The sequence below is a fragment of the Mandrillus leucophaeus genome, unplaced genomic scaffold, assembly GCF_000951045.1.
Source record: "Mandrillus leucophaeus isolate KB7577 unplaced genomic scaffold, Mleu.le_1.0 Scaffold192, whole genome shotgun sequence".
Classification (NCBI taxonomy): Eukaryota; Metazoa; Chordata; class Mammalia; order Primates; family Cercopithecidae; genus Mandrillus; species Mandrillus leucophaeus.
This window is the reverse complement of record NW_012101943.1, coordinates 2,500,846-2,521,818: the sequence shown is the minus strand read 5'-3', so window position 1 is coordinate 2,521,818 and position 20,973 is coordinate 2,500,846. Positions and strand designations below refer to the sequence as shown.

General features: G+C 37.2%; 1 protein-coding gene across 4 annotated transcripts in view; it reads left to right on the top strand.

Annotated features, from left to right (window-relative positions):
* The window catches only part of PPP2R5E (protein phosphatase 2, regulatory subunit B', epsilon isoform), a 182,509-nt gene that overhangs the window by 119,770 nt on the left and 41,766 nt on the right, over window positions 1–20,973 (top strand). For all 4 annotated transcript variants that reach the window (XM_011978282.1, XM_011978283.1, XM_011978281.1 and 1 more), the window contains 2 exons: window positions 10,778–10,879; window positions 17,404–17,496. In XM_011978282.1, the coding sequence (XP_011833672.1) occupies window positions 10,778–10,879; window positions 17,404–17,496 (195 nt within the window). The remainder of the gene's footprint in view (window positions 1–10,777; window positions 10,880–17,403; window positions 17,497–20,973) is intronic.

The window sequence follows — 20,973 nt, the reverse complement described above, 5'->3', positions numbered from 1 at the left end:
TGTTTCCAGTTTGCAGCTGTTATAAATTCTGCTTGTATTAACTTGATTATACTAGTTTGGCATTAATGATCACTACATAGAGGGGGCCAACTCAAATGTCTTTTTCCCTCGAATCTTTCTTTCTTTCTTCCCTCCCCTTCCCCAGTCTCTTCTCTTTTCCTGCCACGGCACCTCTGTCATCTGATGAACATGGCACAGGTCAAGGAGAGTGGAAACAAAAGACAAAATTCTTTCTTTCACTCAGTTTTCCCCTTTTGTCCCCTTCTAATGAAGTGTTGACATAGTCTTCCAAACCATGCCTGTATTTACATTTGATCTGTATTCAAATTCTATTGTTTCTCTATTCTTGATATCTCATGGACAGATTCCCTTCTTTCATACAGTTGGCAGTGCCCCGATCTTCTAGAAACTCCTTGTCTAAGGGGACTAAATTATTTATAGAAGCAATCACCGTATGTTAAATCTAGTTATACCAATTCATCATAACAATTATCAACTAAATACTCTGACTGCTTCTAACAGGAGTAAGCAGCAGTCACAATGAAAACGGTGTTTGTTTTTTGGTCTGTGTAAATCTGTAGGGTATACCCAGTAGAGTAAAAAATAAATACTTGATACAGGAAATATAAATAAAAATGATGTCTTTCTTGTGTGTTATGAAAATAGTACATGGCTAAGACTTCTATTACTTTAATATTGTCTTTTGAATACTGGCTATATTTAAAAATTCTAATTGGGTATCATAAGTTTTAAGCTTTTTTTTTTTGATATTCCTTTTCTTAAATTGCCTGTTAAACTTTTGATCATTTTAATATGTTCTTTCTGCTTCATTTCAGAATCAGATTTAATAGAATAGTTGTTATGTCCTAGAAAGCCCCGCTAATACAGATTTAAGTGTGACATTAAAATGTGTAACAATAATTACTAATTTTTCCTAAAGTGTATTTGAATAATTACCAATTATTTCAAAATGTGTAACAATAATTACTAATTATTTCTAAAGTAATTACTCGCTTTAGAAATCTTTTAAATCCTCTTCCAGATTTCTAGATGTTGTAAAACAAACCTCACAGCTGTCACAACTGCTTGTTTCTTAGTCACATGTAAACAATGCACTCTGTCATTGGTTAAGTGAACGTCTTCACAAAAGTATAGAGCTTTGTCCACAAATGCAGTTTTATGATAAAGATATGGACAGGCTTGCTGGAGTGGCTTGATCACACCTATATGTTACAGTATTTCAGATAGTTCTCATCATGCAACTGAGATCTACACTTGTGATAAACAAGGATATTGAGGAGATGGTTTTGACTCAAGGAATCATATGTAACTCAAATGAACATGTTTGGAATAATAATGTCTGAAAATTATAATTATTGATGATATTACATAGCAAATACAGTTAAATATTTAATATGTTGGGCAATAAAGCTAGACCTGCAGTGGATGGCCTATTCTAGGAAATTGTCAAACTGACTTAAATTTAAATTTTCTGCTCCTTAGAATTAGGTGTTAAGGACATGCCCCCCGCCTTTTTTTTTTTTTTAAAAGGTAGAATCTAGCTCTGTCACCAGGCTAGAGTGCAGTGGCGTGATCTTGGCTCACTGCAATCTCTGCCTCCTGGGTTCAAGCGATTCTCCTGCCCCATTCTCCCAAGTAGCTGAGACTACAGGCATATGCCTCCGTGCCCAGCTAATTTTTGTATTTTTAGTAGAGATGGGGTTTCACCATGTTGGCCAGGATGGTCTTGATTTCTTGACCTTGTGATCCGTCTGCCTTGGCCTCCCAAAGTGCTGGGATTACAGGCGTGAGCCACCATGCCTGGCCAGGACATGCCTTTATGCTATAATAACAGATTTGAATGGTTTCTTAAATTCAGATAACTTTTAAGTAGCTGGGTTAGTTCATATAGATGGCAAGATTTAAAAAAAGACTTTATACCTAGTCTGAAGTGGAAACTACAATATATTATGGTGATTAAGATACATAGTTTGGCTTTAGAAACAAATTATTTGATTGAACAAATTACCAGTGAATTAAATTAAATGGTAATTGAAAGCTTACAAATTTTGCCATTTGTTTCCTAATCAAAGCATCGGCTTAAAAGATATTTATCTGCTCTGATTCTGAGTCCCTCAAGCATAATTACAAATGCTTTGGGATCTTTCTATGTTTATCAATAATTATCTATAATTAATTTAAAGAAGCTGACATTTAAAGATGTCAATTTGAAAAGTTCTTTATTATTGAGACCATTAACAACTCTTAAATGTGGTGTTACCAAAAGTAACTTGACATTATATATGTGTTGTTTATTGTTTATTATTTTTATGTTAGAAAATTTTGTTAGAATTTTAGTTCTTATGGTTGAATATTTATGTATGTATGTAGACACAGGTTTTCTGAAAACATTGTGACCACTCTGGTCTCCAACTCCTAGCCTCAAGTGATCCTCCTGCCTCGGCCTCCCAAAGTGCTGGGTTTATAGGCGCGACCCACTGCTCCTGGCCTTCGAGTTGAATATTTAATATAAATTCTGGTATGTTTGAAAATAGTCTTAGGTGTTTAAATGTCTGATTTAGAGATTTAAAGTAAGTCTTGCTTATATTCATATTTTTGTTTCAGATTTAATTGTGTTTTAAAAATGGCATTCATGGTAAATATTGATAATTTGCCTATTTTCTTTCAAGGTTCAATTTTACCATATCTACTTAGATTCATCTTTTGTGCTAATGTAAAATATTATGAAAATAATAGATCTGGGTGCAGGGGCTCATGCCTGTAATCCTAGCACTTTGGGAGGCTGAGACAGGTGGATCACCTGAGGTCAGGAGTTCGAGACCAGCCTGGCCAACATAGTGAAATCCTGTCTCTACTAAAAATACAAAAAATTAGCTGGGTGTGGTGATGGGTCCCTGTAATCCCAGCTACTCGGGAGGCTCAGGCAGGAGAATCACTTGAACTGGGAAGGTGGAGGTTGCGGTGAGCCAAGATCGTGCTATTGCACTCCAGCCTGGACAACAAGAGTGAAATTCCATCTCAATAATAATAATAATAACAACAACAACAACAACAATAAAAGTAATAATACATGATGGCCTAAGTGTCAACATTGCATTTACTAGCCCCTCCTGGTTGTAAATGATTAAATCATTTTGGTTTCTTTTTAATACATAATGAATTATTGAATGAATGAATGCTTAAACTGGATGAGAAAACTCAGGGATATCATTGAAATTGTTACTTGCATGAGGTCTTAATGTGAGTAGTGCTGGAGAAATAATGGCAGCTTTAAATTTGCTGGAATGTTTTCTGTTTAGCATCATTCACATAGTCTTTTTGGTTAGAAAATTTACCTTTTAGATGTAATCTTAAAATTCATTTTATAGCCATAATAACATTCTCTTTGTATTTATAGTTGATAGGCTTGCAATATTGTGTAATTGTATGAACTTACAGTTTCACAGATGAAAGGGGGAAACATCTTTAAGGTCAGCTAGTTCCTCTGCTTTTATTCAAGAGAGATGATACTCAACCGTCTAGAAAATATATTCTAAATCACAAAGATGATTTAAATTGACTTGTTATACTGTGGTACAAGTGATCCCCTGATCACATTACATGCCCAGTGTGCCAGAGCCTCAAATCTTAACAAATATATAACTACAGGAAATTCAAAGTATTCATTAATTTAAAAAAACATTCATTGTATTATCCTTATTTTTTGTACATTTTTTATTAATATTGGCAGATATTTAATGAGTAGCTCTTAGGTGCTAGCCACACTCTGTTCTATTGTAATATTTTCCTTAACAACAACAAAATGCCAGTGAAAATCATAGTGCAAAACTAGTAATTTCTATGGAAATGGATTGGGAATGGTGAATTTTTTTCTGCAGTAATTTAAAGAACTATTAGAAGTATAACAGTTGTATTTTGCTCTTGCAAGTGAAAAAGTAGTAAGTTTAATCAAAAACTGATAAAAATATGCCTAAATGCTTCTTCCTCTTTTGTTTATGAGGCCATGAACGCGGAAACTTTGTAGTCTCATCTTTCACATTTGGCCAAGGATTTGACTGTTTTGGTTTTTGTTGCAGCACCGTAATTAACAATAGCCAGCAGTAAACTAACGTACTGAAAAATGAGCAGCTGGACCCTCAAAGCAAACAGTTAGAGGTTCTTAATATTAGTGTTATTTTAGGGTTGTCAGATTTAGTAAATAAAAATACAAGGCCTCTAATTAAATTTGAATTTCAGATAAATAGTGAATTTTTTTAAGTATAAGACTGTCCCAAATATTGCATGGGACAAACTTATACTAAAAAATTATTTGTCATTTATTTGAAAGTCAGATTTCACCAGTGTCCTGAATTCTATTTGGCACCCCCAGTTATTTTCATTTATTGTATATTAGGTGCCAGACATTCTGAGATGAATAAGGAGTCCTTAAGTGCTTCAAAATCCAATTGGGGGAGACAAAAAGAAGGGATGTGAGGAAGAGAACACCGGAAAGGAAACAGTGCGGTAATCAAGACGTTTGCTGCTGGAGGTCTGAACCAGCAGTGGGGATGAAGAGATTGTTATAGTTCTTTGTTAATGCTGAGTCATCCTTTGAGTGGCACTGGCAGGCAAAAAAACTTGGAAGGAGATGATGAGAAAGGAGAGATGAGAAAATGAGAGTAGTAAAAATGTTAAAAAGAAATGGGAGTAGGGAAGATCAGAGGAAAAAGAGAGAAATAAAGAAGTCAGGTCCATCCACAGTTTAGGGTTGGGTGGAAATGGTGTATCAGAAGGAACCCTAGGAACTCTCCCTGAGAACTCTGTCTGCGTTTCATGGTAATTTGTTACCTTGAAAAACTTGCAAGCTCTTTGAACCACAATTTCCTTATTTCTAAGATGAAGGGGCTGGATGAGATAGTTTCTAACCTGATCTGATTCTAAAAGCTCGTTAGTGGAGGTTTTCTATCTTTGAAGAGGGGTTGTCCAGGTTTTGACATCCTTTCCTTCCATCCCTTCAGCCTCGCTTTGTCCTTATAGCCACTTTTTGGAGGCCAGGCCAGTGCCTTCAAGCCTCCTTTTTTTTCTTTCTTTTTTCCATAGAAAGGTGGGGGGGTCTTGCTATGTCACCAGAGCTGGTCTTAAACACCTGGCCTCAAGTGATCCTCCTGCCTCAGCCTCCCAGGCATGAGCGCCTGCTCCCAGCCCCTTCAAGCCTTTAGTTTGATCCTAACATCCACTGTGTATTCTAATATCTTTGGAATGAAAAGGAATTAGACTACCTCAGAGGCATTTATTTCTTTTTTCTTTTTTTTTTGAGACGGAGCCTTGCTCTGTCGCCCAGGCTGGAGTGCAATGGCACGATCTCAGCTCACTGCAAGCTCCACCTCCTGGGTTCACACCAAGCTCCTGCCTCAGCCTCCCGAGTAGCTGGGACTAGAGGCGCCCGCCACCATGCCCGGCTAATTTTTTGTATTTTTAGTAGAGACGGGGTTTCACTGTGTTAGCCAGGATGGTCTCAATCTCCTGACCTCGTGATACCCCCGCCTCGGCCTTCCAAAGTGCTGGGATTACAGGCGTGAGCCACCACGCCCGGCCGCATTTGTTTCTTAAACTTTTTTTACTTTGCAGTGACACCAGTATAGTTTAAAATACAATATTTGAAAAATAAATTTATCTAATATACTTTAAAATTTCCTTTTGTACATTTTTGGTAGTCTGTTTTTGAATGAATAAAATAGGAGGCGTAGGGCTAGAACCTCATGTATTTTAATATAATAGAGACTGTTTGTGACTTTGGAAATACCTGAATGCATTTTAACCTAGCCGCATAGGTTCTGCACAAAACCGTTGTGTGGTGGGGAGTGATATTGGTGGTTACTCATGGCTGTGATACATTTGGGTAAGTATGCAACTGCCATTACCTATTTAATAATCCATTTAACCATAGACTATAAATTAAAAGTGACTGTCAGTGATAAAGGAAGATTTAATGGAAGCAAATTTACTATTTAGGACCTTGGTTTTTAACCGTTTTTAGATCTTGGAAGTCTTTTGAAAATCTGATGAAGGCAACTGGACTTTTCCCAAATTGGACTAATATACAAACTGTTGCAGATAAATCAGGGGATTTAGAGACACTCCTCCCCTCTTCCTCCCCCGCACCCCAATGGAAGCCCGTCCATGGATGACCTGATTTTAAATTTATGATTTTGGAGCTCAACTGTACAGTTAAACTGGTTCATTCATGTAATTCTTAAATCATTCATTCATGAGCCAAGCTCTCTGGTATTGTGGGAGGCTGTGATATATATATATATTTTTTCTGATAAACCTTTGGCACTCCTGGAGGCTGTGGTTCTTAACTCTCGCTTGGCAGCAGTAGTCTTATATAAACAAGTTCAAGACCCATTTTCATCTTGGAGTGGAAGGTGTAACTCGCGTAGTGTATGTCTTTAACGTATGCTTTTTATAGATTTAGGACTGTGTTTATCATCCATAGTCCTCTTGCTTTAATATAGCTTTTAATTTCCATTTATAGTTAACCATTTCCATTCTTATCCTTATAGTCACACAATTTTCAATTGCCTTTCCATATAAATCTTTGTTTATAAACTTTTTTTTGGTACTCCCATAGAGCCATCATCTTTAATGCTGCACAGTATTCCACTGAGTTGATAAACCTCTCTGATGCTGGACATAAAGGTTATTTCCAGTTTTACATTTTTTGGAGAATGTTGCAAGTGACAGCTTTAAGTAGCTTTTTCACTCTTGTCTTGGATTAGTTTCTCAGGGCAAATTCTCAAGGATGGGAGTAATGGCTCATTTATAACATTTTTATTAAGTACCTAGTATATTCCAGGCTGGGTCAAAGGTTTGGCCATTTCCATGACACTTGATATGCTTTGCCATTCTTTCCCATTGTGGTAAAGAACCACTTAACCAATCCAGTCAACTCTGAATTGTCCAACCCAGCAGACATGTGCTTCCTCATTTGTCATCTGGTGAATGTTTAGAAGTAAACTAAATAAAGCATGACAGGAAGATAAATCTGAAGAAATGACAGTGTGTAGCTAAATGAGATGTATATACTTCTAGAACTACCTGCCTTTTGGATTATTTACCCAACGTGGCCTTCTTTTGCTGTGTTAACTGAGAGAGGAAGTTTTGACCAAGTCAGAAGATGAGAACACAATACAGGGATGAACATCCTTAGAAATAACTTGGATTTATTCAAGTTACCTAGACAATTTTGAAATTTATTTAAAGCAAAACCACAATACACAGCTTTATTAATATATCCAAACTTTTACTTTGTGAATGTTTATTAAATGCTGAGTATATGGTGGGAAGACAAATGTATTGTATATTCCTGATTAGTTATTAGTAAGGAGAGACAAATAACCAAACAGATAGTTGCTGCAGCGTGTGGTGGGCACTGTAAGAGAGTTTATATGCCCAGGAGTACAAAGGAAGAGAAGTTTCTGTTTCTTTACCCAGATTTTTTACTATAGAGAAGCCCCTTTTTTCCCCCTCTCATGGTTTACTTTCATGTCTTAGGAGAGGAAAAACACTTGTTAAAGAGTGCAGTACATAATAAATGACTTAATTGGGATGAAGACTCAGTTTTTGAAATACATGTATAGTTTAATGAAGATTCAAAGTTGAGTAATTAAAGAACCTTTGCCCTGTCAATTACATTATAGCTGGCTGGTTGAAGGGAAGTCATTACCTGAAAAGTCACTTATTTCTTCATAAAAATAATTTCTAGTAATCACTGGAAGGGACAAAAATAAAATAATAGAACTGTGTTTGCTGTCATTAGCCATAGCAAAAGCATATTCTCATATGATCATTTTTTTCTGTCCTCTAAGCTAACGAATAAGAAAGTTGGTCTACCTTTTCTCTTAGAAAGAACACTGGGGATCCTGACAGTCTGGGTCCAGTTATAACTCTCCTGGTTACTAATTGTAACCTTAGAGCTTAACAACATCCATGCTTCTATTTCCTCAGTGGTAAATTAGGGATCATAATAGTGTACACTTCATAGGACCGCCAAGTCCAATAGATACTGCTCTGTGCTCTTCTTAGTCAACCTCTGAACAGCATTTGCTGCTCTTGACCTCTTCCTTAAAACGCTATTCTCTCTTAGCTTCTGAGACCCCAAACTCTAGTTCTTTTCTATTATCACCTGCTTCTTTTCATTTGCTCTCCTTGGCTCTTCTTCTTCTACCTAATTTCTAAATATTGGGTGCCCAAGGACCCTTTCTCTCTCTCTCTCTCTCTCTCTCTTTTTTTTTTTTTTGAGATGGAGCCTTGTTCTGTCGCCCAGGATGGAGTGCAGTGGCCCAATCTTGGCTCACTGCAAGCTCCGCCTCCTGAGTTCACGCCATTCTCCTGCCTCAGCCTCCCGAGTAGCTGGGACTACAGGCGCCTGCCACCACACCTGGCTCCTGCCTCAGCCTCCCAAGTAGCTGGGACTACAGGCGCCCGCCACCACACCTGGCTAATTTTTTTAATTTTTAGTAGAGACGGGATTTCACCGTGTTAGCCAGGATGGTCTTGAGCTCCTAACCTTGTGATCTACCCGCCTTGGCCTCTCAAAGTGCTGGGATTACAGGCGTGAGCCACTGCTCCCAGCTGACCATTTCTCTTCTTTTTGTTTACTTCTTTCCAAGGTGATCCCATTGGTCCCATGGCTTTAAGTATTATCTATATGCTGCTGAGTCTTATATGTCCCTGGTTCTGACCTGTCCAGCTCAGAGGTCCGACTTCATATTTCTAATTGCCTCCTAGATACTGCTTCTTTAATACGTCTCTAACTAGATCCCTAGATCTCTCCGCTACAACAAGCCAGCAAAGAAATAAACTTTTCCCTTTTCCAGTAATCTCTATCTTCAGTTTATGGCCTCAGATCTATGTCTTGTCCTTAATTCTTTCTTTCACATCATATATCCAAGCCAGCAGCAAAGCACTACCTTTTTGAATCAATCTATTTCTGTCTGTCTTCCCTACCATCCTTGCCAAGCCAGCGTCATCCCTTGTCACATTCACAGCCTAACTTGTCCTCTTCCTGCCTATTCTATACATAGCTGTTGGAGTGATTTTTTTTTTTAGGCAGAAATCAGATCATGCCACTTCTCTGTTTTAAGATCCACTAATGGCCTCCCATTGCACTAAAATAAAATTGGATCTCCTTTCCATAGCTTATACATCTGAGCTCAGTTTCCATAACTAGGAAATGGGGATAATTGTGGCTTTAACTAGAATACAATAAGTTCCATGATGGCATGGATTTTTATCTGCTTTGTTCACTACTGTTTTCCTAGTGCCTAGAACAGTGTGTACACATGATAGGCATTTAATAAGTATGAAATAAATAATAAAAAATATATTTATGAAATAAATACTTATTAAATGCCTGTTATGTGTACACACTGTTCTAGGCATTAGGAATGTACACATTCAGATTATATGGGTACCCCAAAGCCTTTCTTCATTCTTCTTTCAGAGCAGCGTATTAGATAGCTCAGTATTTTCTGCATTACATAGGAAGGCCAGCAAAGGCTTCTGATGCAATATCTGCTTTCTTTTTCCCTTCTCACTTTTTACACATGTTCTCCTGTCCCTCCCTGTCTTATTCTTCAGATCTAAGGATATGTTCGGGTCATTAGGAGAAAGATGAGTGGGTGAGTGGGGCAAGAAACAGAAACTGGAAAGGAATCCTGAGACTAGTAGCAACAACATTTAAAACATAAACATTTTACTATAGAAATCTTTTAATAGGCCAGGTGTGGTGGCTCACACCTGTAATCCCAGCACTTTGGGACTGAAGTGGGTGGGTCACTTGAGGTCAGGAGTTCGAGACTAGCCTGACCAACATGGTGAAACCTTGTCTCTACTTAAAAATACAAAAATTAGTCGGGTGTGGTGGCATGCACCTGTAATCCCAGCTACTCGGGAGGCTGAGGCAGGAGAATCACTTGAACCTGGGAGGCAGGAGGTTGCAGTGAGCCGAGATTGCGTCACTGCCCTCCAACGTGGGTGACAGAGCGAGACTCCATCTCAAAAAAAAAAAAAAAAAAAAAGAGAAAGTGTTGTAACGTATATAGAAATAATAGATAGTATAATGAATCCTCATCTCTTTATCACCCAGTTTCAACAGTTGCCAACTCATGGCCATGTTTTGAACAACCATTGTTTAATTTGGATCTTGCCTATGGTTAAGGAATACCTAAAAGTTTATAGAGGTTTATATCAAAGATACAGTTTTGCTCTGGGTATCGTTACTATTTTGTAAACCAACTCGTTGAGGACAGATAAGGAATATTTTTAAGGTTATTAGAAAAGCCTGAAATTTCACCATTATTTCAATCATAAGTTTGCAAATAGTGACTATGCCTGATAAGGGAAGCACATGAAGCCCATTAGGAGTTATTTATTTTTTAGTGTCAATTGGTTAATCAGAAACATGCTTGACTGGTAAGTAACCAAGAGCAGGCTTTGATGGGAGGTATAAAATCATGGCAACCTAGGGTGGAAAGGGTTAAATAAGGACAATGAATAGTGTTCAAGAGAGTAGGATGGTGCTGTGTTGCTACTTCCCAGCTTGCCTGGAGGTGGTCCCCACCTCAGAGCCTGTAGAAAGAGGTCCTTATTCTAGTTTGGTGATGTTCCTTGTGCACTGTTATCTGGGTTCCCCTCAGCTTGGCTCCAAGGACCTTGTGTAAAACTGCGCAGAAGGTGCTTCCCGTTAACTCTGCTGCTTGTTTATTTTTAGGTATCTTGCAATATATTCAGAACTCTCCCTCCTAGTGACAGCAATGAATTTGATCCAGAAGAAGATGAACCTACCCTTGAGGCATCGTGGCCACACTTACAGGTACTTTGAAATACCATTCGTTCTAAAAGAAAACTCCATTAACTCATTAGCTGATTAGCATGGGAATTCCTTGAAGGCCTTTATTCACCAAGAAATCAAATTAGAGTACAATGGAAAGTTAGAGAATGCTTTTTATGTTTCTTACTCTTGATAATTAGGATGCCAAAAGAATAAAATAGTGTCAGTGTGATGCTTTAGTGTCCCCCCACCCCATGTTGCAGGTACAGCCAGCAGTTCTTATTCGTCTGTTAGAGCTTCTTTATGATCCTGCCCTCTAGAGCCTCAAACAAAGCACAGAATTATTTTCACATTAGTTATTAGTTGAATGTGATTAGCTCACAGAATATATATCTCATTTTTAGCAGTATGTACCCTGGGAACTTTGTATGCCTGTCTTCACGTTAACTACAAATGTGTTTCTTTAGTTAGAAGGACAAAAACCAAACTGTAATAGCTATTTCGTTCACAGTATTGTAAGGAAGAGTAACAGCTGAGAGAAAGCTTGGGTGAAGGCCAATTCTGTTCTCTTGCACTGAGAAGGCCATGTTTTCCAATCATACTCATGTGCCAGGATGGATCAGGGACATCACTGCATCTCTGTTTCCAGCACTAGAGCCATCTGTATTGTATTAACTTGTATAATACATACTGGTAATTTCCCAGCTCCTTCCTCCCTTGTGCTGCCTTCTCTCAAGGCCAAACTTTCTCGAAAGAATAGAGCGAGGAAATTTGTACATGTTGAACCCCAAAGTCACCCTTCCATTGAGTCAGAATATCCTCAGGTTGTTTGACAAATAGCAAGGGGGAAGGGTTGGAAGAAAATGAATAATACCTTGTACACCTTCACCCCTAGGCAGAAGCTGCTGCATTTTCATAGAAATGTATTCATGGTTCAAGTTGACTTTTTGAAGAGCAAACAAACTGTGCAGCAGAGAGAGAAAGCCTAGAGATATTCTAAGAGTTTTTTCCCTCTACTTCAGAATTTCTGACGTAAATTTGCAAGTCTGTCTGTCCTGCTTTGACAACTCAAAGTTTCTGCAGGTACACACGTGTACTATTTCCCTTTGTTACGTGGAAAACTTTTGGGGGCTCTGTTTTCTCAGCTCTTACTCAGGCATGTTATGCATATGTATTCCTGCCTCCATTGCTAAGACTGGGTAAATTAGTTAAAACACTGTAGTTGATTTCCTATCTTAGATGTTTGATTTTTTTTAAGGTCCCAGACATACTATCTGCAATCTAAGAAACTTGTAAAACTATTTGTGCTTTTCGTAGGTATATCCCAGATTGTGACACAATCCAAAAAAGAATTAGTTTTTTGAATGGGTGAATTGTTATGTCTTATTCTTAATCTTTGGCGCCAGTTCATTGAATTACAGTTTAGTCTGGAAGAAACTTAACAACAACAAAAAGATGGTCTTCTCAGTTGTCTCACATCTTATGGCGGAAAAGACACGGAAAGAGATGTCTTTAAAGCCTCAGTGTGTTGTCTTCTCTGTATTCCGAAGAAGACCCTGTGGACCACTCTTGCCATTTGCAAGAGCTTTTTTTTTTTTTTTTTTTTGAGACGGAGTCTTACTCTGTCGCCCAGGCTGGAGTGCAGTGGCCGGATCTGCAAGAGCTTTTTGACTATTCTAAATCATGGTAACCATAGACATAAATTTCCCCTAAAGTACAATAAAGTTTTACTCAATATTACAGTTAATCCTTCCCATACTTAATGACTCTATAAAATACAGGACCAAATCAATTTCTGAAACTCGTAAGTTCTACCACAAAAAACCACTCTAGCTTACACTGTGATTACTGCAGGAATATTAACCATTAGTTTATCTGAAACCCTAAAACCAAAGAAACAATGAAGAATGGTAATGAGACCGGTGCCCTTTTGGATATAAAGGCAGAAACGGTATTATAAATGGGCTGGTTTCATCTGTGTTGACATCCTGTTCAAGGTTATTATCCTTTGGTCCTTTCTTTAGCTCAAGGGGAAATATGACCCACTAATGCTGGATCAGGTGAAGGAAACTTTTAAAATTTGTAAATCAACCTTCATTCATAGTAAAGGTTAGGTAACTAGGCACATTGTTGCCTTCACCATCTGTTGCTTTTGGAACAAGGCTCCTGACTTGGTCTCAAGAGTCCTGCGTTTCCTTTGTATATTCCTATAGCACAAATTAGTCACCTTCCCATTTTCGGTTTTAGGTGGTTTTAGCACTAATGAGGGCACTCATTGAATATATAAGAAATCTCTTTTTCTTTTCATGATAGGTCATTCATGTCGTAGTCACCTATCATGAAGTTTAACATTTTACTTTTTAGTTGATCCAACTTATATTTCTGACCAAAACACAGCATAGTTTTAGACCTTTTCACTTTTTATTAACTTCATAATTAGCAGTACGCTTCCTTTTCTGGGACACATTTTGCAAGGAAAAAACTATAAATACCTGACAGGAGGTCAAAACAACAAAATGACATTGAGATGTGGTTGTTGAATGGTTGGCTGTGCTCATTGCCCAGCTAATTGACTGCTCCTGCATACCTTTTTGATTTAAATCTGTGGCCTATACAAATTACTGATTGGCCGGATGTAGTAGCCCGTGCCTGTAATCCTAACACTTTGGGAGGCCAAGGTGGGCAGATCACTTGAGGCCAGGAGTTTGAGAGCAGCCTGGCCAACATAGGAAACCTCATCTGTACGAAAAATACAAAAATTAGACAGGCGTGGCAGCACACGCCTCTAATCCCAGCTACTTGGGAGGCTGAGGCACGAGAATTGCTTGAACCTGGGAGGCGGAGGCTGCAGCGAGCCAAGATTGCACCACTGTACTCCAGCCTGGGCGACAGAGTGAGACCATGTCACCCAAAAAAAAAAAAAAAAAAGTAAACAAATTACTGATTATAACAAATTGTGGATCTTTTGGGATCTTTAAAAATAGACAAAAGAATAATTTTTAGTTCAAATGTGTCAAAGGGGTCTACTCTGTGTATGTTATTCAACCGTTCGATTATCTGAATTAGTATCTTGTTTATGTATTTTCTGAAATCAGGTTCAGGTGTGTCTTCAGTAGAATACAATTTTATAGGAGTTTCATTTACAATTAAGGGTTTGTTTTTAATGTTTTCCACTTGAGACTGACAAACAGGAATGCTAGCCTTTTTACTAAAGTTCCTTGGAGAATTCACTTACGTAACCTTGAAAAGTAATTTGTCCTCCCCAGGGCCCAGTCTTTCTCTTTAGAAACTTAAGGGAGATTTTTGATTTTGACGTAAAATCTTTCTTTTAAGTGCAGAGAACACTTATGCTTATTAATAAATATGTCTGAAGTGTTTCCACCAAACCATTTTAGACCATAACTGCTTTCAAGGGAACAGAGATGAGAGAGCACTTTGCCAGTCTTGCTGGAAAGCCTTGCCAGTCCACAGGTTAGCTTAGAAGATGAGAGTTTCCCCTTCGTGACAACCAAAAGAGGGCTAAAACCCACTTGATGGGGTCATTTGAATAAGGCTGACATTCTATTTGTAAAACTGAGAGCTGACAGATGAGCGTATTAGAAAAGGAACAATTCTCTGAGGTCTTAGGACTTGGGCATTATTTTGACTAGCAAAATAACGTGTGAAACTTGGCAACGTCCGGATCATTAGGAAAGAAATTTTTCTGAATTCAGAGAGTTCCAAGGAGAAAAACAGTTTTATAAGGAAGTAAAATGCTAATGTGAATCCCTTATTTAAGTCTTAAGTTAGAGTCTGACGTGACAAGAAACGTTTAAATCAGTGGTGTCTGGACCTTTAGAGTGGCTCTGAGACCTGATTTTCAGTGTCCCGCAAGGTCAAAACTACCTTTATAACAGTGCTGTATATATGATTTGTCCTTTCACTGTGTTGACATTTGTACTATTCATTGCAAAAGTGGTGGTGGTTAAAATTGCTGCCACCTTAACGAGAATCAAGGTTACTTGTGTCAAACTGGTCGAGTATTCTTCACTACCATGTACTTGTCATTAAAAGTGTAAAAAAGCCGATTTCACTTGAGAACATCTTTGAAGAAACAGCAAAAATAATTTTATTAAATTTTGACGCTCAAGCACACATTTAAAAATATTCTACATGACACAATGGGAAGTATGCATAGTAACATCCACTGCATATTGAAATATAATGGTTATCTTATGGAAAAGCATTTGTGTAATCGTTTTTGAGCTGTAACCTAAACTAGTCTTTTTTTCTTTTCTCCTCATGAAACATCATTTTTACTTGAAGGAATGACTAACAGACTATAATTATTCAGACTTGGGTATCTGACAGATATTTCTCTGAAACAAACAAGGAAACCATTTGACAATATTTGTTACCACTGACAAAATTAGAGTATTAATGCAGAATTTAGAATTAGAATTTTAGAAAACTTATATCTGTCTTGCATCTGTCACCTTGAGCTTGCAGCTTCCAAAAGCTTACAGACTTTTTAAAAATAAGATTGAGATAATAAAGAATGTGATATTTTTAGATACTGTATAATAAAATGTGTCAACATTTGAAAGAGCTGCATAACTCAGTGAACCAGTATTTTCCAGTTGGCAAATGATGTTAGGAATCCATGCATGGATAAAGATCCATTCAAAGTGCAAGACAGATGATTGGGTTTTAGTGTAACAAAGTATGAAAAGTTCATTGATATCATTTCAGATTGTATGTTGCAACTAATCTTTAAGAAATGACAATTTGTTGAATTTAGTGTAGCATCAAAGAAGAATATCCACAATTATGTGGGAGAAAAAGAAACTAGTAAAATATGCTCCCTTTTTTTAACTACTGGATCTCCATCAGGCTAGATTTTCTTTATATGCTTAAACCAAAATGACATATCACAACAGATTGGATATAGAAGCAGATGAAAATCTGTCTTACATTAAGCCACATATTAAAGAGATTTATAAAAATATGAAACAATGACTTTCTTCTCAATTCTTTTGGAAAGTAAAGGTTTTTTTTTTCTTTTTTTTCAGGAACATAATTATGTTAACATATAATGCACCTTGTTTTTAAGTGAAACAGTAACATTTAAAAGTTTTTTTCACTTTTTATTTCTAATTTGATATATATATATATCATATATATGATATATATCTCATATAAACAAAAGCTTTGGGATCCTCGTTAATTTTTAAGTGTAAAGGAGTGAGACCAAAAAGTTAGCAAATGTTATTTTAGGAATAGTGATGATGATACATGTTAGTCATTGTGCAGCGGGCTTTATGTGTGTATTATCACATTTAAACTTAGAGACTATCCATCTCCATTATAACATTTAAGAGACAAAGTTTCAGAGAAATTAACTTGCTCAGGGCTACACAGTTAGTAAGGGAAAGAGTTAGATGTTCAGGAATATATATATAATATATATATATTTTTTATATATATTTAATATATATATTTTAAAAAGTTCTTAAAAAGTTCTAGATTATATACATATATATTTTAAAGAAACAGAGTATTGTTCTCTTGCCCAGGCTTGACTCAAACTCCTGGGCTGAAGCAGTCCTCCCTCCTTAGCCTTCTGAGTAGCAGAGACTACAGGCGCAGGCAGTTGCACTAGTTAAAGGTTCTGGTTTTGATATACTATTGCATACCTCATCAGGATCTAATGTAGCCTTTAACATAGACTTATTATGCAAAGAGAATAGGCAGTAATTCCCCACTGTTTATCAATTATTTGAGGCTAACTTTTTGCAGATGGGTATATTGTGCCACACCATCTTATGGGATGAGTAGAAATTGCCATAAACTTTCTGAAAAGAAATTTGTCAGTGAGTATCAAAATTCTGAATGTTTGGATATCTTTTGATCTAGCAATTCCATGTTTAGAAACATTTCCTCATGACATAATTGAACAAGTACACGCTGACGTATGTTATGTGATGCACGTTGACGCAGAATGATGGAGAAATAATTCAGAAACTACTTAAATGTCTAAGCCTGGGAGATTGGTTAAGTTAATTATGAATAATGGAATTATTCATTATAAATTATAATGGACTACTTATAGCTACTAAGAATGATAGTTTAGATATTATTGATGTAAATTGTTCATAATACATTGTTTAAATGGTAAAAGTAGTCTGTAAAACTGTAAAAGTATATTTATATGGTATGTTAAATGAAGTATATACATAATATATTGTATAAATGGTACAAGCAGTTTGCAAAACTGTAAGAATATGTTTATAGTACATTAGTATGTTGTAGAAGGAGATACATACATTGAAATGTTAACAGTGGTTGTCTCTGAATGGTAAGATTATGGGAAATTTTTCTTTGGTTGTATTTTCTAATTTTAAGTTTTAAAAGCTGAAAGCATAACAGCAACTGTAAGCCACAAGACAGGCTGGCATGGTTTGTTGATTGATTTTAAAATCAATTTTCTAAGCCCTGTCACTTTTAGTGTTACAGGCTTTTGGTGGTTTGTATTACTATTCCCAGTGAATCATAATTTGAAATTAACCATAATCTGTTTGTTGCAGCTTGTATATGAATTTTTCATACGATTTTTGGAAAGCCAAGAATTCCAACCCAGCATTGCCAAAAAATATATAGATCAGAAATTTGTATTACAGGTAAGCAAATTATTGTGGATGTGTGTATTTGTTTTCCAGTTAACACTTTATCTCATTTTCTAGTCATGTTTGTTAAAACAATTTTGCAATGACAGTTATGTCAACCACAAAAAAATATATAAACAGAAGTTAATTTCCATTACTGCCTATTAAAAGTAATAGGTACATTTAAGTTTATTTGTGGTAGAAATCAATTACATTTCAAATAGACAGGAATGCTAATGCCTAAATCCCTATAGTTTTCTCTTAAAATTTAATTATAAAGGAATTTCATTTATATAACCTTGGTTTGTGTGAATCTTTATATAGCTTAAAATTTTATATTTGCATAAGGATTCTTAAAGAACTGTGGTGTAGATCTGTTAAAACTGAGTAGGCAAGCTCAGACTTCAAAGCATGAGTAACCTGTAATAAATAATCAAAGTCAGGGTACTGATGAGATTTCATTGCTAGAAAATAGCACAGCTTAACATTCTGAAATTTCCCTAAAGGGATTAACTCTCATTCCTCCATTTGGAACATCTCTGGGAACACTTTTTTTCCTGACTCCTCATTGTACATGTTATAACCGTGGATTTTTCTTTTTACCTGGGACTTGGGTGCTTTCATGGCACTGAAGTTTTAGATAACACTTCCTTGCTCCTGTTGTTGATATATTCATCTCTAAAAATGGATGCTTGAGCCAAACTGGTGTAGCTCTTTTCTGAGTGGCATATGGGGCATCTAATGTAGGAAAGAATAAATGTTTATCTCCTAGTAAGCCAGTAAGAAGAATTTCAAATTTAAAACATTAATTTGATCTAGCCTGGGCAACAGAGCAAGACCCTGTCTCTAAAAATAAAATAAAAAATCAAGCATTAATTTGGCAGGAAATTGATCTCCTGTGTCTTACTGGGAGGGGGCTGATAACCTTTGTGATCTCATTTCCCTCCTTAATTAAATTAATACATTTGGAATTTAGGATATGTAGGTTGAACCATACCCAATTTTTTGACTGTTTTTAACACTCAAAACAGCAGTTTCATAGGGTTCAATCCAACAGGGGCAGGCAAACTTCCAGAGAGCTGAGGGGCGTGAAGGCCTCTCCACATCCTAAATAAGGCTGAGTGGAATGAAACTCAAAGTTCAGGTGTCAGCTCAGAGCTGAAAGGCGCTTTGGTGCCTTGCCTATGGGGCTCATTAGTACCTGTACACCCTATTCCCCTAGGTACATGGGACTGATCCTTGATCTTTACTTCACATTTAGAGTACTTTGGTACCACACTGTTGAATCCTGGCTCACACTTTAACATGAGAGGGTTTGGAAAAGTGAAGTCTGAAATAGAAATGGAGAGGTAGATAAATAGATGGATATGTGGATCATGGGGTAAATAGGGAAAATGGTATGGATTGCTATGCCAGGGAAGCATAATTTATTTCAAAAAAATGTAAGTAATACATAGTAGATCTACATTTTGTATTGGAAAGCCTTGCATGTATATAGTGCTGTCTAATTGTCAGAACACCTTTGCCTGCATTATTTGATTTGTACAACAATCTTGTAAAGTAGACATGGCTAAATTTTTATGCCCTCCCTTCCCCCCTGCCCCATTTTATGGATGCATAAACTGAGGTCTAGAAAGAGTGTCAAGTTTGCTCAAGCACATTTCGTATTCTGGTTTTCTGTCCATCGTGCCATGATGCCTCCTTGTGATTCCCTCACTGTAACTTGGAGTGACTTCGAGGGAGAAGTAGCCATCACATCTGAACACTAATGAAATAATAGGGTTCTCCTATTTTTTGTGAATTAATGTGCCTGAGAAGATCAGATAGTAATTCTGTATTAGAGCCTGTATTTAGTTGACATGGAATCAGTAAATCCTATGGTCGTACTATGAAGCCAGTGCTTTTCTCACACAAAAAACATTCAGGGCTCAGCCCAGTGTGCTGTCCATGGTAGACGGTACTGAAGATAATGAAACTTGTCATACGAAAACATCAGAGAAACCCAGATTTGGAAGGGATGTTTTTTGGGTTATGTATTCTAGTTCTTTAGCGAATTAGTCTCCTTTGAGACCCTTTTTCAGTGAAGAAAAGCTATATACACAGGCAGCTTGTTCCATTTTTGTTAGGAAGTTCTTTTTTATGTTGAACCTGTCTATGCCTTGTACCCTTTGTCCTTATTCTCCTCAGAATAATATCTTAGTATATCTCTAGCCCAGACATAACCTTTCAGGTCTTAGAACACAGCTTTTGTGTTCACCCTTTGACTCTTTTTCTCTGCATCAGTGGTTGCAATTGAAATGCTCATAGCCTCACTCATAGTAAGTCTGAAAGCCGGGGGTCAGACAATAGGATGTAGACTGGTTCCTATTAAATGGGGCTTTGGCTACCCCTCTTCATTCAGTTATCCCTAGATTTTTCTCCTTGCCAACCCCCAAGATAAATAGAAATCCAGATTCTTCTGTTAAGTTTTCTGGTATTACTAAATACCTGTTCATCCTGTGCAGAATGAACTAGCCCATTTGCCTTCTGGATCTAGCCTACCAGCTGTCAGTATGCACTTTCTCCTCCAGACCGAGTTCTTGGGTCTCATTGGTTAGTTTTGAAGTATCCTGGATGTGTCCATTTGTCCCCTAATATGACATCTATATCCCAACAGAATGCCCTGAGCCTGGTCAGCCCAGTGTGGCTTCAAGTTGGCCTTTTCATTCCCTTGTCATGACTCTAGGTTTCTTAAAGGAAAAGTCTCATGAGCATTTCTTGCTGTAGCATGACGTTGCCAACTTATGTTAAGCTTCTGGCTATAGCTGGCTTCTAGTTGAGCTTTCTGCATATTGCTGCATGTTTCTCTTCTTTTCTCGTTTTTAAACAAACAGGGTCTTGCTCTGTAGCCCAGGTTGGGCTCAAGTGATCCACCTCAGTCTTCCAAGTAGCTGAAACTACAGGTGTGCACTACCATGCCTGGCTTACTTATTGTTGGTTGTTACACAGTTTGCTTTTTTATCTAAGTGTAGTACTTGGCATATGTTCCTGTGGAATCATTTATCCCTTATTCATGTCTACCTTATTTACTGTGTCTTCCATCTTTATGACATCTGTGATCTAGATATGCTATTGGCCTCATCTAAGTCATTGATTAAAGTTGTTTAACTAGGATAAAACACTACCTATTGGGTACAGTGTACACTATTGCATATGGGTACACTAAAAGCCCGGACTTCACTGGCATGCATCTATTAGTCCATTTTGTGTTGCTGTAAAGAAATTCTTGTGGCTGGGTAATTTATGATGAAAAGAGGTTTATTTGGTTCATGGTTCTGCAGACTGTACAAGAAGCATGGCACTAGCATCTGCTTCTGGCGAGAGCCTCAGGAAGCTTATAATCATGGTGGAAGGCAAAGGGGGAGCATGTGTGTCACGTGTTGAGAGAGAAGCAAGACAGAGGGGGCAGAGGTGCCAGGCTTTTTTTTTTTTCTTTCTTTTTTTTTTTTTTTT